Source organism: Sinocyclocheilus anshuiensis, unplaced genomic scaffold, assembly GCF_001515605.1.
Source record: "Sinocyclocheilus anshuiensis isolate Anshui unplaced genomic scaffold, SAMN03320099.WGS_v1.1 scaffold260, whole genome shotgun sequence".
Lineage (NCBI taxonomy): Eukaryota > Metazoa > Chordata > Actinopteri > Cypriniformes > Cyprinidae > Sinocyclocheilus > Sinocyclocheilus anshuiensis.
In genome coordinates, this window is record NW_015557134.1 from 239,199 (window position 1) to 257,493 (window position 18,295).

Here is an 18,295-nt window from a genome sequence, read left to right on the forward strand (position 1 = left end):
TCTGTTCTTCTATCACACTTCTCGGGAGGCAAGGAGCGAGGAACGAGGAGACACATAGATTGACGTTCAGAACCGACAAACACTGACTGAAAGGACTAGGGCTTTTAAACAGGATAATTGGGGGAAGAACTAGACACACCTGGAATCAAATTAACACAATCAACGGGAGACAGAAACTGGGTCACAAGGAGCAAAAACACACACAGACAGGTCCATAACCCTGACAAGTTGGTAGTATAAAAGAAATAAGCTTCAGAAACCATATGATACTATTAACTAAAACTAATAAAAACATGTTTGTTATGAAACATTTTATGAAATAAAGTTAAAATAAAATATAAATTTTAGATTAAATCTTAAACTAAATAAAAATTTGTTGTTATAATTATAAATTTTATATTATATATATAAATAAACAAATAGGCCTATAACAAAATCACATCACAAAATGACTACAAATTAAAACAAAAACTGACATAAATAAAAGCTAATTCAAAATATTAATAACTATTAACTTATTAATCATTCTAAAATAACACTGCCATTGGTACATACTGTATTATGCACTGTATACTACACACCATTTAAAAAAAAATAGCATGTGAAATAAAATGCATGTTGCAGCAACAAACATTTAAAACAGTAATATACATTATTGTTTTTATTGCTGTCATATGATCTCACTACTGTCAGACTTTGTTCCTTGTTTTGTGTGTTTTGCTCCCCATGTGCCTTCCTTGCCCTTATTTGGTTTTCTTCCGGTTCCTGCTCCCTGATTGTTTCTCATTTGATTCCAGGTGTGTCTCGTCTTCCCCTGATTAAGTTGTGTATTTAAAGTGTTTCCTGTTTTGAGTTCCTTGTCCAGTATTGTTCGTCTGAGTGCTACGTGTGTTTTCCTGGTTCCCTTGTATTCATTAAGATCTCTCGATTGATGTACTCCTCGTCTCCTTCGTTCCTCGCTCCGCACTCCTCACAGTAGTGCAACCGTGACAACTACACTGCATGTTTAATTTAACTTAGTTATTTTGGTTTTAAAAATGGATGTTATACATTTATGTCATTTAGTGTTTAACAGTTATTTCATTTAGTGTAAAAAAGAGTGGGATCAATGCAAGTGAGGGCTCCTGTTCCCGAGTTTAGCCCACGGAGGGCCTCCTGAGTTCCCTACTCCGCCATGACCTCCTAGTCTGCCTGCTTCGCCGTGGCCTCCTAGTCTGCCTGCTCCGCCATGGCGCCCCGAACTGCCAGATCAGCCATGGGTCCTGGAACGCCCTGGAGGCCTTCCGTCCTGGAACCCTGCTCCTAGAGGCCTCCAGAGCACCCAACCCCCTCCCCGTTGGATGTTGTACGGCGCGGGATGCGCCTTCCGGGCGGTGGGAGGTATGTCAGCGCCATGGGTCCCGGAACGGGCGCCGCCCTGGTGGCCTTCCGTCCTGGAACCCTGCTCCTAGAGGCCTCCAGAGCGCCCACCCCCCCTCCCTGTTGGATGTTGTACGGCGCGGGACGCACCTTCCGGGAGGGGGGAGTTATGTCAGACTTTGTTCCTTGTTTTATGTGTGTTTTGCTCCCCATGTGCCTTCCTTGCCCTTATTTGATTATCTTCCTGTTCCTGCTCCCTGATTGTTTCTCATTTGATTCCAGGTGTGTCTCGTCTTCCCCTGATTAAGTTGTGTATTTAAAGTGTTTCCTGTTTTGAGTTCCTTGTCCGGTATTGTTCGTCTGAGTGCTACGTGTGTTTTCCTGGTTCCCTTGTATTCATTAAAATCTCTCGATTGATGTACTCCTCGTCTCCTTCGTTCCTCGCTCCGCACTCCTAACAGTAGTGCAACCGTGACAACTACACTGCATGTTTAATTTAACTTAGTTATTTTGGTTTTAAAAATGGATGTTATACATTTATGTCATTTAGTGTTTAACAGTTATTTCATTTAGTGTAAAAAAGAGTGGGATCAATGCAGCTGCATACTGCACATTATGGCAAATGCAGAAGGTCATTCGGAATGCAGAAGGTATCCCATACATACAGAAAACTGGCATATCGTGCATAATATACATTCCATATACTGCAGAAACAGCAATTGTAGTATGGAGGTATTCTATTGGTACGCTGTCTATGCTGAATACTGTCAGAGTGTGTCGAGGCTCCATTTGAATGTGTCGAAACCGATTGGTCAGAGGCAAATTGAAACATTTGTGCACCTTTATGAGTGGGAAGTGTGGTCTGTCGGATAACTGGAAGCCTGTGTGTGCATCACAGCCATTGGATAAAAGGCTGATCGATGGGAAAATGGTGTTCAGGAATTGGTTGCTGATGGTCTGTGGGTTTGACTGTCTTCATATTAACCTCCTTCTGTTGAGCTGTTTGCTGTTGCCTGGCAACCAGCCACTTCTTCTTTCAGAGGGATGTGTTTTGCGAGTGTGCAGACACAATGTTGAATGTTGCAAAAATGCCGTGATTATCCTAAACAGCGGGTTGCGTCCATATGTGTAATGGAATATCATATTACAATTTAGCAAAATGATCAGTCCAACGTCTAACCCTGTGCACCGCTCTGATTCTCTTGGTAAGTTTCACTGCGAGCTGAGTGCTGAGTTGAATCTCCTGCAGACTTTGGTGCTGAGAGCAGCAGTAGAGTAGCATATCAGAGTAAAAGAGGGATGAGGAGGTGAGAGGACGATTCAGAGGAAAAGATGGAACGAATGAATGATAGAACAGATAGATAGATAGATAGATAAACTGCAGAAAGAATGATAGAATGATGGAACGAATGAATGATAGATAGATAGATAGATAGATAGATAGATAGATAGATAGATAGATAGATAGATAGATAGATAGATAGATAGAACTACAGAATGAATGATAGAACGAAAAACAGAATAAACGAACAAACAAACAAATGAAAGATAGACTACAAAAAAATGATAGAATGATAGAACGATGGAATGATAAAACGATATACAGATAGATAGATAGATAGATAGATAGATAGAACTACAGAAAGAACAATAGAACGAACAATAGAACGAATGAATGAACGAAGGAACGAATGGACGAATGATAGATAGACAGATAGATAGATAGATATATGATAGAAAGAACGATAGAAAAATAGAACGAACGAAAGAAAGATAGAACGATAGATAGAACTACAGAAAGAATGATAGGACGAACGATAGATAGAACGAACGATAGAATGAACTACAGCCAGAACGATAGATAGATAGATAGATGATAGATAATTCTAGCACTAATAACAAAAATTCTTCTCCTTATTATTATTTAATTATTATTATAACATATTTTTCAATACATTTAATAAATTACCAATTACCATAAATCATTTTATAGACCACTGTGGAAAAACATATAATTTCCCAGAATGCTTTAATTAACCTGTCCTTGGAGCCAAACAATAAGAAACAAGAATTGACCCATCAGCCTGAAGTCCACTGCTGTGTTCACGAAATTCCTCTTCCTGTCATTCTAATTCAATTCAAACTCCTGCTTGTGAATTGAATTCATTCGTAAATTTTTCTCTTCTCAAGCAGTAGTCAGTGTCATTCCTCCACAGCTAGCTGCCTTCTGTCCGCAGAAAGGCTATAAACCTCAGTGCCCCATTTGTCCTTTCCATTCCTCACAGGAGAGTTTGTTTCTGTCACTGAAATATTTGTATCGAAAACAAGCATATTGGTTGGTGAAGTATAATAAAATAGTTAATCAGCTGTGCTTCGCAGGGCCCCGCTGTTAGGCTACATCAATATCCCACAAACATAAAAACAATATTCTGCGTTCTGCACGGCTGCATCTTACAACAGGCTACAGACAACTAACTGCCTGTTTTACCAGAGGATGTACTGCTACTGAAAAAAAAAATGAGGAGGAGAGAGGACATTTGTACCTCAAACAGATAGTGATTAGCTAAAACTAATGAGTTTTATCTCTTGATAATATTAGCCATTAGATTCCAAACTGATCTCCTGACCACTGGATCCCATTCTGACCTGATTTAACTATTTGACAATTTCATATGAATCTGTATGAAAATACAACTATTGTTAGAAAAAAAGTATAACTTAGTATGCTGAAAGTATGCTTACTTTTTTTCTTAACAATCATACGTTTTCGTACAAATTCCCCCTAACGGTGGAGCTTCATGTTTACTTTTTTTCCTAACAATGACACGTTATTGTATGAATTCCCCCAAAAGCCTGGGACACACTGCACAAGTTTCGGCTGTCCTAGACGAAAGACTGCCATCGTGAAACAATCGTGGTGATTTCTGTGATCATGGCTCCTAATCGGGGGACCTATGCTGTACAGTGAGAGAGGTTCAAAGACGGCCGTTGTCATGGTCTTGCGACCAAAGATAGCCTACGATAATTTTATGACAGTGTCAGAAATTCCTCATGATCATTGCAAAGTGTGTTTGCTGCTACGGCCCACATTTACTGCCCAGCCAATAAAAATGCAACATGAAATGGTGCGTTAATCAACGCAACATAACACTAAAACTTTAAACTGATTACCTCAAACTCTTTTAATTTCCTCTTTCACAGCTTCCTCATTTTTTCAGCACACATAAAAAGTATAAGTACCAAACTGTGATTCGGCATGCTCTTTTTGTTTACTACTAGCGCATGCCGATAACGTTTTATTCTTCAATAGAAACTTGCGTCATAGCCTACCAGTCACTAGGTGTCATCATCGTACAGTCTGCATACATGTCGTACCCAAGTTTATTAGATCCATGTCGGAGACAATGTGATTTGTAATGATCTTATAAGATTGCTGAAATCGCATGCTTACTTTTTTTCTAACAATCATACGTTTTCGTACAAATTCCCCCTAACGAAGGAGCTTCATGCTTACTTTTTTTTTCTAACAATGTTTAGACACGTTTTTGTATGAATTTTTTTTCTAAAGATCATACTTTTTATCAGTAAGGATAACCATCAATGGGGTGGTAAGTAGGTAGAGTTATACAAATTAATATGAACTGACCACCAATTTACCAAAAAGTTAAATATTTATGAACTGCCATGAGATTGTGTGGGAACTCCTGCCAAATAATAGCATTGACGACCCACTTCTTTTGTCTCTATAATCGTTTACTCTGAAATAGAAATAAACAAGTGAAGTTAATCAAGCTAAATCTTGGCGCCGATCACCTGCAGCAGGTGTAAAAATATGAAAATGTGTCCTCTTCATTCTGAGATCTGACATGTCATTTACATTTGCAAAAATCATCTCCTTCAGTTCTCAGATACCAACAACGCAAACATCCATTGTTTCCCTTTTAATTTATAATTACGCGATTAGCGTCCACATCAAAAACTGAAAAACGTGTTTCGAAAACGCAAATATCTCAAAGCAAACATCCTCGAAAGGTGCGCGTCAGCGCGTGAATCATAATTCAGGGATTCTGCGTTAGCTGGTGGCAAAAGTGTAAAAACTGCTGAAATAAAAACTCGTGCAGAATTAGGAACCTAATTAGGGTAATCTGTTTCTTCAAATAGGGCAGATTTGATGAAGGCCTGGTAGATGCAGAGAAAGAGAAAGCGAGTGAGGTGAGGGAGTAATGCGAACAGGGAAATGCAGGAAACGCTTAGGCCCTGGTAAGAAAACAGCGCTAACCCGCAAGGCCCATCGACAGCGCGTTCTTTCTTCCCCAGAGTTCATTAATTAGTTAATTAGTTAATTAGTCTGAGCAGATGGCTGTGGTACACAAATCAGCAGCTCCGAGGGCCAGCTGGGCAGAGGCAGAGATGGAAGGTGAGGGCGCCTCAGATCTGGAGAGAACTTGCACATTGGCAGAGTGCTAATGCTAACGCAGCTAGCCTGCCGCAGTACACGGCGCACATGTGTACTAGCACTCGCAGCTCACTCTGGCCTTCTGCCACCTCCTCCTCAGTGTGTGTGAGGAATTTCAGATAACCACACATGTGTATGAGCCTTCGGAAACACACAGGAACCTGAACTCGCGGGTCAGAATCCAGAAACAAACACTGCATTTGTTTGTGTGCTGCATTAGCATTGGTTTGAATGAATTCTCTGCTTCACTGCAGATTTAAAAAGGCGCTTCTGATGGTTATTTTTAGCGTGTTCACATATCTCCCTTCGGTCTCTACTCTTTCACTCGTTCTGTCTCTCTCTCCACCTCTCCCCCTTTCTCTGGCCCTTTTTCCTTATATCTGTCTTTCGCTGTGTAAAGGTGCATATAGCTCATACATTTCTGGCTGGTGTCTGTGCGTATGAGAGTTGGATAAAGGGTCCGGTTTTGTGCTAAACCTGCTTTTATGATGTGGAACACTGCTCTGTCTCTTTTTTTTTTTTTGCTTCCTTTGTATATATATTTTTTTTCTGTTTGAAAATGCTTCATCCAATCCAATCATCCAATGGGGCTGGAATGGCAAGACACAAAATGCGTAATCCTCTTCACCGCTTTAGAAAAACCTCTTTAAAGCAGAATAGAGAGAAAGGGAGAGAGACAGATAATACACTGAAAGGTTACTCTTATTCATCCATGTACCAAAATTCCTCACCCCTGCTAATAATCATCCTTTTTGCATCCTTTCAAGGCAGCGTACATGTATTTGTGTTTTTGTACAGTGTGGGCTATATAACATACTTAGTGTATGAATATTTTTTGTAAGCACGGATATCTGCTGACCACTTGCCAAAATGTGCAGTATGGATACTCTGTGGCATAATGCCAACCTTTTTTATTGACACATTTTTTGATTGAAACTTCTACACTAAATGAGAACTTTCACACAGACTAAAATGCTGGAGTTATACAATATGTAGGGCTATAAAATTAAGTAACATAGTGTATACTGCATTGATTTTAATGTTTTTATTGGTTCACTATTTCCTAACGAACATTTAGTTAAAGGATTCTTCTTTGTGTCATGACAAGTATGAGAAATTTTAGTATCAAAATCAGCATTAGTATTTTTGATTCATCTTTGTAAATCAGTTTAAACGGTGTGAATCAATGAACTGATTTAATGATTTTAGTTTAGTAATTTTAGTACTTAAACTTAAATTATTGCAGTTATTTGCCAGGCAACATTTTAAATTTTCATGTATTATATTATATTATATTATATTATATTATCAGTTTAAATATACAAAAAGGTTTTAATAGTTAAAAACACACTGGTATTTAATTTAGTCAAACACAAATGTGGACAACAGCTTGTATTTTACTTCTTGAATGAAGAATTCTAAAGCAACTTGTTTATAGTGGTTGTGTTTAAATAATGGGTTATAAAAAGCTAAAAAAAAAAAAAAGAAGCTTTTTTCTACTACATCTCCCATGTCATACTTGACTTAAAAGGATAGTTCACCCAAAAATTTACATTTTTGAGAAGATATATTGAAGAATGCTGTTGATGGTCCCCCATTGACCATAGTAACAACTGTTTGGTTCTTCAAAATTCTTCAAAACATCTTCTTTTGTGTTAAACATAAGAAAGAACCTTAAATAGGTTAGGAATGACATGAGGGTGATTAAATGATGACAACATGTTTTATTGTTGGGTGAATTATTCCTTTAAACATGCAATAATAAGGACTAGGGGTTGTGACGATAGTATCGTGTATCGACGATAGTCAGAGATATCGCCTGTGGCTGATGCCACTGATGATAGCAAGATGATTATTATAATAATAATAATAATTATTATTATCATATTAGTAATACTATCTAATTAATATTAGGGCTTATTTGTTCCATTATATTTATTTTTCCGCATTTTAACAGTGTTGCGTGTTATAACCAATCGCACACGATTATGTTATGCTTATGAATGCAATGGCCAATCAGAGGCGTTCAGATGAGTCATCGCTGAAACAGTGGAGTTTCGTTGTTCAGCGCGCGCTGACTGAATTCTGACTCGCGAATTCTTTCATCATAAACAACAAAGTGCAGATGTACGTGTGATGTAAGTATAAGAGATTTATTCATCATACAGTGTAGATAGCTTCACTGATTTTAACGGGAGTGTATTTTAAAGTGCATAAACTCGCGCTAGACTGAGCTTGTGATGATGTTCTTTGGTAATGTAAATGGGCTTTGCTCATTTTCTGTAGCTGCTTTTTGAATGAGGAAATATAAGCATTATAATTAGTAACTTACAATATTTCTATTGAATTGTTATCGTGTTAAATATAAATTCAGTCACATTAAAAAGGCTGTTTTTAGCCTTACGCTGGAGTTGGTTCACTTTCCGGCAATGAAACTAAGTAAATAAATAATTAAATAAATTAACACGATAATATCGCGTATCAGCGATCTCACAGGCTGACGATAGGATGATATGAAAATTGAACATATCGCCCAACACTAGAAAGAACGTCACCAAAATGTAGCATATTGTTGAAAATTACATACATAGCACACAAATATTCTAAACACTGAATTTATTCTCTTTTTGTACTCAGGCCAAAGCATTTGATCAGCGTATGAAATAAACACACTTCAGAACACACACACAGGCCAAAGTTACTTCACTTACAACTTTGACTGTGATTCCCTCAGATCACTTCATCTCCACAGGGAACTGTTTCATTTACCTTCTTAGTCGGTTTAGATTTATATTCAATCTGTCACTCTTGAAGGTAAACTCACCCTGGCCTTCTGCATTCATTATGCGTTCATGGAAAAAGTGAGGCATCTCGACTACAAACCCTTCTCTTTACAAAAACAGCCCAAACATGGTTCTCTCGCACCATGCGTGAAACGTTCCTTGTGAATCTTTGATATGACACCTAAACCAAACTGGAAACTTACGTGTACTTTAATGTTGTTACTAACAGCTAGGAAATGCAGTCATAATTGCGTCTTTTTTACAGTTTAGTGCCACTGAAAGTGGAATATAGGCTTTTACTTCTTCCCGATTGGGTTATTGTAATTCTTATATCCTAAAATCACTTTTCAGTATCTCTAAATTGAAAGAGAGCAGTACTCCACTTCTAGAGTTTCGGCTGTTTCTTCTTTCTGATTAAATTACTGTAATTCTTCTATTCCAGATGAGGTCACTTAAAGGGTTAGTTCACCCAAAAATGAAAATTGGCTTGTGTTTTACTCAACCTCGAAGCAGGTGTATATGACTTTCTTCTTTCAGACGAATCCAGTCGGAGTTATATTAAAAATTGTCCTGGCTATTCCAAGCTCTATCATTGCAGTCAGCGGGTGTTGCAGTTGAACAGTCCACAAGTAGTCCAATAAAGCGCGCACATTCATAATAAAACGTGCTTCACACGGCTGCGGGGGATGAATAAAGGCCTCCTGTTGCGAATCCATGTGTTTTTGTAAGAAAAATATCCATATTTCAAACGTAATAAACACTTTTATATCACTTCCGCCAACTGTCATACGCGGAAGCCGTTCAGGCGGATGACGTTGGACGTCGGCATTGTGTGATAAGTGACGAATGCGGCGAGAGAACAAAACAAAACGCCGGTCACGAATTAAAAGTACAAACCGAAGATTTGCAAAGAAAAATGTCGGAGGATTTCGATATAAGCCAAGAGGAGACTGGTTTTCCTTTGCTAAAGTAAGGAAACTTTGCTTCCTTTGCTCCTATAAACAAACTCGTGAGACTAGCATATCTCAGAAGTGCGTGCTGCGCATACGTCATATGCCTTCCGCCAGGACGCCTTCCGCGTATGACAGATAACGGAAGTGAGAGAAAAGTGTTTATTACGTTTGAAATATGGATAGTTTTCTTACAAAAACGCATGGATTCACTACAGAAGGCCTTTATTCACCCCCCCGGAGCCGTCTGCGGCACGTTTTATTAGCTTGGAATAGCCAGGACAATTTTTAATATAACTCCGACTGGATTCGTCTGAAAGAAGAAAGTCATATACACCTAGGATGCTTCGAGGGTGAGTATAACACAAGCCAATTTTCATTTTTGGGTGAACTAACCCTTTAATGTGTTAAAGTTGAAGTAGAAAAGAACACCACATCTAGATGCTAATGCCTCAAAAATACTCAAAATGAAGAGAATAAATCAATATTCTTCTAAAATCTCACTGATGGCTTCATATAATTCACAAAATAGATTTTACAATTCAATGACCAAGCTCTATACAGTTGAACAGCCACTAGAACTTCCTCCCTTTCTCTTCATCACAACCTTTTCAACATATTTCTTTAGGTTCTCTGAAAAAAGTCAGCTTTATAGATGAAAAATCAATAATTCAGGAAGTAACTGAGAATAGTGTTCCTTCTAAAACTCAAGACACCAGTAGTCATTTTTGATTTACTGTATTGTTTCTTGAAATAACTTGATTTACTGTATTATTCCTTGAAATAACTTAAAATTCATATATGTGTAGTTAAATATTATGTGAAGTTAAATATTAAGTTTATTTTAAAGGTCAATATTATAAATGTTAAAAAAAAAAAAAAAACCTGCACAAGCATTCACACAGTAAATTTAAAGGAATAGTTCACCCACAAGTCTTCTGAAGCAACACAATAGCACTCAAATCTCATTTGCACATGCCTGCATTCAAAAATGGCACGTCAAGACATGTTGTGGCAGCTTTGGTGTGAGAATCATTGACGTTCAACTTCACTGAAGCCAAATCTGGTGCAACATGACTTGAAAGTGCCCTTTATTTAAAGTGCCCCTATTATGGATGTTTGAAAATTACCTTTCATGCAGTGTGTAACACAGCTCTAAGTGAATGAAAACATCCTGCAAAGTTTTAAATCTGAAAGTGCATTGTGTATAAAGTTATTGTCTCTCAAAAGAAAGAGTCGACTCTGAATCATTGAAACGAGTCGTTTTTAAAACGAATTCCAAGCAGTTTCATTTTGATGTCAACATGAAACATTAGCATATCGCCCGCCCACTTGTTGGTCTTTTCGGTGGTCTGAATGAAAATGCAAATTCATTCTTTGCCATTAGGTGCCGCTTTTGGAGCGATAAAATAGCGGTTTCCCCGGTAACGCTGTACACAAAGCAGCACTGCGCTGACAAATGCTGCTTTATCAGGCACTACGGGCATGATGAAATGAAAATGAGACCAATCGGACCAATCATCGCAGATTAGCGTCACGCAAAGGAGGGGTTTGGAAAAATTAATCGTTGAGCGAATTGTTTGGGAGTCGTTGAGCTAGTAAGGTAAAAATAAATGCATATTATAAGGCAATGAAAGTGTTTTTTGACCTTGCATGCATGTCAACCTGTTGTTGGTGACTCCCAAAACCCAAATATGAACCTTTCATAACCCATAGGGCACTTTAAATTTATGAATGAGATTTGACGGTCATGATGGAAGGGTAGATTTTCAGCAAACTTTTGTGGTGCTTTTTTCATTTTGAGCTTTACAGTACATTTTACCATTCAAAAACAACAGAGCAGAGCATACTAAAAAACATCATCTTTCAGTACGGGGTGAATAAATGATGACTTAAGTTTCATTTTTGGGTGAACTATTCTTTAAATATCATAAACAAGATATAAATTAACAACCATCACAGAACAATAACAGCAAAAAATAATAATGAAAAAATCCTCAGTGCTTTCATATGTGGAGACGTTTAGACACAAACGGTGCATTAAAAGACTTCCTATACCATTGTACTTACCCAGAACGCCCAGTCTGTAGTTCATAGTGACGACAATCACGTTTCCATAGGCAGCAAGAATGCTTGCATCAAACATATTTCCTGTTCCCTCCATGTATGAACCACCATGGATAAACAACATCACAGGCTTCTTCCGACGATCTCTAATATCTGTGTAAAACATAAAAGGCATTAAAAACATTAACAATTAATAAAAAAATATTATTAACATATATAATATAATACCACTGCTGCAGCATCACTGTAAAATAAACAATAATGATCTGCTTAGTGAAACACTGATATTATGCGCTTAAGAGCTCTTGTTCATAAACATATACTGTATACAAAACATATTGCTATTTTTCAACCATGCACATTAAATTGAAAATTATAATAAGAAATATATAGTTCATATACACTACAGTTCAAAAGTTTGAGCTCGGTAAGATTTTGCAATGTTTTTGAAAGTCTTTAATGCTCACTAAAGCTGCATATATTTGATCAAAAATACAGTAAAACCAGTACAATTGTGAAATAATATTACAATTTCAAATAATTGTGTTCTTTTAAAATATATTTGAAAATTTAATTAATTCCTGTGATGCAAGGTGAATTTTCAGCAGTCTTCAGTATTTTCAAATTTTTTCTTTAGAAATCATTCAAATATGCTGATTTGCTGCTCAAAAACATTTCTGATTATAATCCAATATTATTAGTATATTACCTATTATTAATAGCTAATATTATTGCATATCTATGTTGAAAACAGTTGTGCTGCTTTTTGATGAACATAAAGTTAAAAAATAACATTTATTTGAGATATAAATCTTCTGTAAAATTATAAACATTATATGTGACCCTGGACCACAAAACCAGTCATAAGTAGCACAGGTTTATTTGCAGCAATAGCCAACAATACATTATATGGGTCAAAATGATCGATTTTTATTTTATGCCAAAAACCATTAGGATATTAAGTAAAGATCATGTTCCATGAAGATATTTTGTAAATTTTCTACTGTAAATATATCAAAACTTAATTTTTAGACTTCATTTGGACAAATTTAAAGTAGGGATGCACTGATACCGATACTGGTATCGGTATCGGGCCCGATACTGGTCTCCTGTACTCGTACTCGTACTCGTTAAAATGCCCCAATACCAAACGCCGATACCACACAACATGTGATAAGCGCCATATTCAAACAAAGAAACACCGACAACAGAACAACAGACAGCAGAAAGGAGTTAAGGATGTCTACTACGAAGCATATGTATGCAATGAATATAATGTCAAACATTCAGTATTAACGCCTGTAGGAACTCTTTTCTTGTCGCGTGTGAGTGATCAGCTTCCGGGAGTCTGCTTGTGGCTCTCGTCGGCGGGGCTCTGGTGGTTGGTTTTGGCAACAGCTGATCTGTGACTGGAGTGTGCATGGTAGGTAGTGACGTAGAGTCCGGAAGGGATCCGGAAATGGAGGATGAAATGTTTGGCGTGGATGAAGAAGGAGGGAACGGGAATAATGAGTGGAGTTTAGTAGAAAATCGGAACAAGTAAGTAAAACAATGCACAAGTTACTTAACGGGAGAGAGAGAAAGAGAGAGAGAGAGAGAGCGAGAGAGCGAGAGAGAACGCGCACTTCTGTTGTGTGATCTTTGTTGTTCACTCACTTAGCACATGCATCATTTGGATTAAAACTAAATCGTAAAAATAAAACCATTCATAGGGGCATTCACTATAAACATCATTTATTTTCAACCTTAGGCATACACGACTTTCTGGCGAAAGTGAAACTAACAGCCTGTGTGAAATGCGCTCGGCTGTACTGTACTTGTCCCTCTCATTCTGCATCAGTACAAATACGTACTGTATCTATTTGATAAATGAAGTTAACCAACTAACATTATACATACCCTTTTAGTTCCTGTACCCAATATTTAAAAAATTTACAAATGCAATAAAAATATCGGTATCGGTACTCGGTATCGGCAAGTACCAAAAATAAAAGTATCGGTATTGGGCGAGTACTGGAAAAAGTGGTATCGGTGCATCCCTAATTTAAAGGCAATTGTCTAAATATTTAGATTTTTTGCACAATCAGATTCCAGATTTTCAAATAGTTGTATCTCGGCCAAATATTGTCTTATCCTAACAAACCATACATCAATGGAAAGCTTATTTGTTCAGATTTTGAGATGAATATGATCATCTCAATTTCAGAAAATTTACCCCTATGACTGGTTTTGTGGTCCAGGGTCACATATTTGATCCATATTTGATCCTTTTTAATCCATATTTTCTGAATAAAAGTATTTCTTAAAAAAATAATTTGAATTGAAAAATATGATTGAAAAATAAATGTTCTGCACTATTTGAAAACTTAAAGCAGGAATAAACCATTATCTGTAATTGGTAAAAGAATAAGGAACATAAATACATTTCAGGCTTATTTAGTGTACTGATACCCCAGTGGGGTTTTGTGTGTGTGTGTGTGTGTGTGTGTATACACACTTTACACTGCCTACTCTTTTCCTAAAAAAAGATTGTAGAACAGTATTAGTGGAAATAGTAGCGTGTTACCATTTGATGGTCTTTTCAAATAATGAGTCAAGGAAGAGGAGGCAAAAAAAAATTGTGGCTGATATTGCTTCCAGTTCACTTGTCACTCTTAAAATAGAAGGTCAGGTTGAGCGCACTGCATTATGGGATACAGTACTGTGAGTGCTGTATGTTCAATTGCATATGGCACATAATGGCAAATTTAGTAGCTCATACCGCAAAAATAGTTAGAATAGTACGTTAGTTCATGATTTCTGACCATATCCTAAATTGTCTCCTCACACTCTGGGATCTTTTGGCACGGTCTGCCTTGCATTGGCTCATCATTTCTGCACTCTGCTGGCACAGTCTATCTATTTCTCTTCCAAAACTCTGTTGCTCTGATGTATCTCTGTATCAGTTAGTACAGTCTGTGTGTGTGTGTTTCTCTCTGTATATTTGTAATACAAAAGCTCAGATAGGTCAGACTGAACGATTCCCCCATCTCACGTCTTGGATCCCTCTCTAGGTGCTGCATTGGTAGAGGTCCTACCTTTGTGTGGTACCTCCTCTGTCCTTCGACCCCATCTAAACTCCCCCATCTCAAGTCTCAAGATTGGTATATTCTGTCTCTTTTAGATTCACGTCTATATGTGCTGTTTATTGGTACGGGTTGTTCCCCTTCGCTTTTCTCTTGCAGTGTGTTTGAGCTGCACATGCTCATGCATATATCCATATGCTCTTGGAGATGCTTGTGTGTGTGTGTGTATGAATGTGTGTGAGTGTGATCGAGTGTGCGAGAGCATTTGGAGATGTCCAGTTAGCCAGTGCTTCTGTGGTGTGCAAGCGCTATAGATAATTCATATGAAAACCAGACCATGCAGAAACATAAATAACTACCACGACATCTGTTTACCCCGAGAGAGAAGGAGGGGGTCTGAGAGAAAGAAAGAAAGAGAGTGGGTGAGAGAGATGGGGGAAATCATAAAAGAAAGAGTGAGACAGATGAGAGAGAAAGAGAGATAGCCGGAGTGTCAGAGAGAGAGAGAGAGAGAGACGGGAAGAGATCGAGATGTGAAAAGGAAATGGCACACAAAAGAGAATAAAATAAAAGTTACACAGACCAAGGTCCTTTCACGGACACACAAAATCACACACACACAGGCAGCTGTGATGCTGAGTCGCTATGGAAACTGCCTCATCTCTCTCTCTCTGTCTAATAGAAGCTCACCAGCACTGACTCACTCATGCCTGTTGCCACGGAAACAAATTCTACGCACGTATTTGCACGCCCGCCTGCATCACCACCTGAATCTCGGGTTACAAACGCATTACAGCGACTGCATCCTCACACACACACTTTTTCATCTTAATCTTTGCATGCACACAAACACCTCTTCTTGAAGACAAACACGACTTTTTATAAACACAAACACACACACACAACCTATGAACAAGCTCGCACACTTGTGCACAAGTATGGGCACTCGTGTGAACACATTTCTGGGTTCTCTTTGAATACTGAGACCAGTGGAAATATAAACAAGTTCAATTATCCCAGATTCAACAGAGTGTCTCTTTCGCACAAGACTAATATTAGACTATTAGATTTTTTTCCTGGCTTTGATACGTGTTGTTTCACACCCTCGGTGCAGCTGAACGGAGTAAGAGTTACTTGGTAGATGCCGGTGTTGAAGCAGTGACACCTCCGATTCAGCCAATCAGATAGGGCTGTGTGGATCAGGTGTGCTGTTAACAGCCAATCAGATGATGGGAAATCTTTTTCAGGATGGAACTGTTTTTTGTGTCATCATGAGGCAACACCATTATGCCCGTAGGAAGGAAAAATCACAATTTACATTTATTTCTCCAAGGCACCATTGCAATTAAAGGGGTCATATGATGCGATTTCAATTTGTCCTTTCTCTTTGGAGTCTTACAAGCTCTTGGTGCATAAAGAAGATCTGTAAAGTTGCAAAGACTAAAGTCTCAAATCCAAAGAGATATTCTTTATAAAATTAAACCGCATAAACACATTTCATTACACCAAATACACCAAATAATAATAATTTAATAATACATTTTTAGCAGCATCATATGACCCCTTGAGATTTAAAGGGGTCATATGATGCGATTTCAATTTTTCCTTTCTCTTTGGAGAATATGCACATAAGTCCATTTAATCAGAAGAGATTCCAGTGTTATTTGATTGTACTGGCATATATGCAAATATTACATAGTTCACCTTAGAGAATAAAATTAATGAATAATTTACTCATTCTCATGTCATTCCAAACCCGTATGACCTTCTTTCTTCCATGGAACCCAAAAGGAATCATTTATCAGAATGTCCAAGCACCTATTTGTAATTAAATAGAAGTGAATGGTGACCAAGCAAAATGTTTAGTGAAAGCTTTCAGTGAATTTAAATTTAGTCAGCAATCGTATGACTTCAGAAGACTTGTAATATTGCAGACGAGGATTTGGACTGCTTTTATAAAGCCTGACTAAAGCTGTGACAAAACTCTCACTTTCACTAAATGGAGCATTTTGTACATTCAGCTAAACATCTGCTTTTGTGTTCCAAGAAAGAAAAGTACACAAGGGTGAGTACATGATGCTTGGGTTCCCATTTTTGAGTGAACTACCCCTTTAATGTCAATAATACTGAATAAATGTAAAATCAAATGCTGTAAAAGCAGATTTCTCCAAGCTGACTTTTTTTCCCACTGCAGTATTGAGATATTTTTTGTGTGTGATGCATCGAAGAGAAGCACACAGAATCCACAAACATCTTATCTGGGACAACCCTGCTTACGAATCCATGAGTATAATCTTTGTGTGTGTGTGTGAGTGTGAGTGAGCGAGGGAAGAATGGGGAGACACAGGAAGAGAGAGAGACCGTATGCAATGTGTTGGCCTCAATATGGGATGGAAAGTGTTTGAAATAGAGCGAGAGAGCGAGAGAGAGAGAGAGAGAGAGAGAAGGAGTGAGAGCAAGCACAACGCCCAGATCCTTTCAACAGAGGCCTTAGTATCCTATTCGCTTCAAAACATCCTCAAAATACAAGAATGCTATTCTGTCTCTCCTCCTCCAAGCCTGCATCTCTCTCTCTTCCTCTCCTATGCCATACCTCCCCCTCCCTTGCTCCCTCTGATCTCCTGCTTTTCCTTCTACTCTCCCCCTCTCCTCAACTCTCTGCCTTCATCTTTGCCTCTCTGCTCTCGTTATGGGACTTTCTACACCTCTCCATCTTTTGTTCTTTGCCAACTGGGCTTTAGTCGACGTTATTTACAGGAAAGTAAGGCAGAGAGATGGGGGAATGGGATTGGGACTCGGCGGATTCGAACCTGGGTCCCCGTGAGCCACCGGCTCTCATGTGTCGTGAGCGAACGTGTACCTTTTTGCGCCACGACCATCCCTCCCTTCTTGTTCCTGTCTGCCGCCCACACATCCTCTTTCACTTTCAAAGCTCTATGAATGTCATTTCATCATATACTCGTCTTTATCATGACGTTTTCTTAGCGATCTCTCCCCCTCCGTGCTCTCAAATTGGTGATTTGAGCGTTCCCCCTCTCCTCCTCTCTTTCATCTCTGCTCTTTCGTTCTCCTCTTTTCCTCCGTAGCTGCTGTGCGTTTCCTCTCCTCTTCTCTCCCGTGTTCAGAGACACAAAATTGGATTAGCTGGCAGTGTCTCTATTTAAACCTCTGCAATTAGAGACGCCCGGAATCCGAGAACTCAGTGCATAGAGCGCGAGCCCTGCACATGCAAACATGTATGCTATAAAGAGTGATAGTCTTTTTAAATGGAAAGAGCACGGAATAATGCTACTGTAAAACCCTGGTAATTGCTTAACTATCTATTATCTTAATATATATAAATTTGATGAGACAATACATGGCATTTTACTGTGAAATACTATTCAAATAAATGACCGTGAATTTAACGGTAAAAGACTGTAAAAATGCTACAGTAAAAACCTGTTAAATGGTTAACGGTAAATTTCCCTACTATATACGGTGAAAAACTGTATTGGATATTACATGTATTGGACATTAATTTTACGGTAGTATACCGTTTTTGGAAGTGAAAAAGACCATATAATTTACAGTGAATAACCGTAAATTGACATTCCCAGAATTCCCTGCGTTACA

The 18,295-nt window shown here is 38.2% G+C and overlaps 1 protein-coding gene across 2 annotated transcripts in view; it reads right to left on the minus strand.

Moving 5' to 3' along the window:
• Positions 1-18,295, minus strand: part of LOC107678031 (neuroligin-2-like) — an 88,807-nt gene that overhangs the window by 13,554 nt on the left and 56,958 nt on the right. For both annotated transcript variants that reach the window (XM_016473143.1, XM_016473142.1), the window contains one exon: positions 11,619-11,768. In XM_016473143.1, coding sequence (XP_016328629.1) covers positions 11,619-11,768 — 150 coding nt within the window. The remainder of the gene's footprint in view (positions 1-11,618; positions 11,769-18,295) is intronic.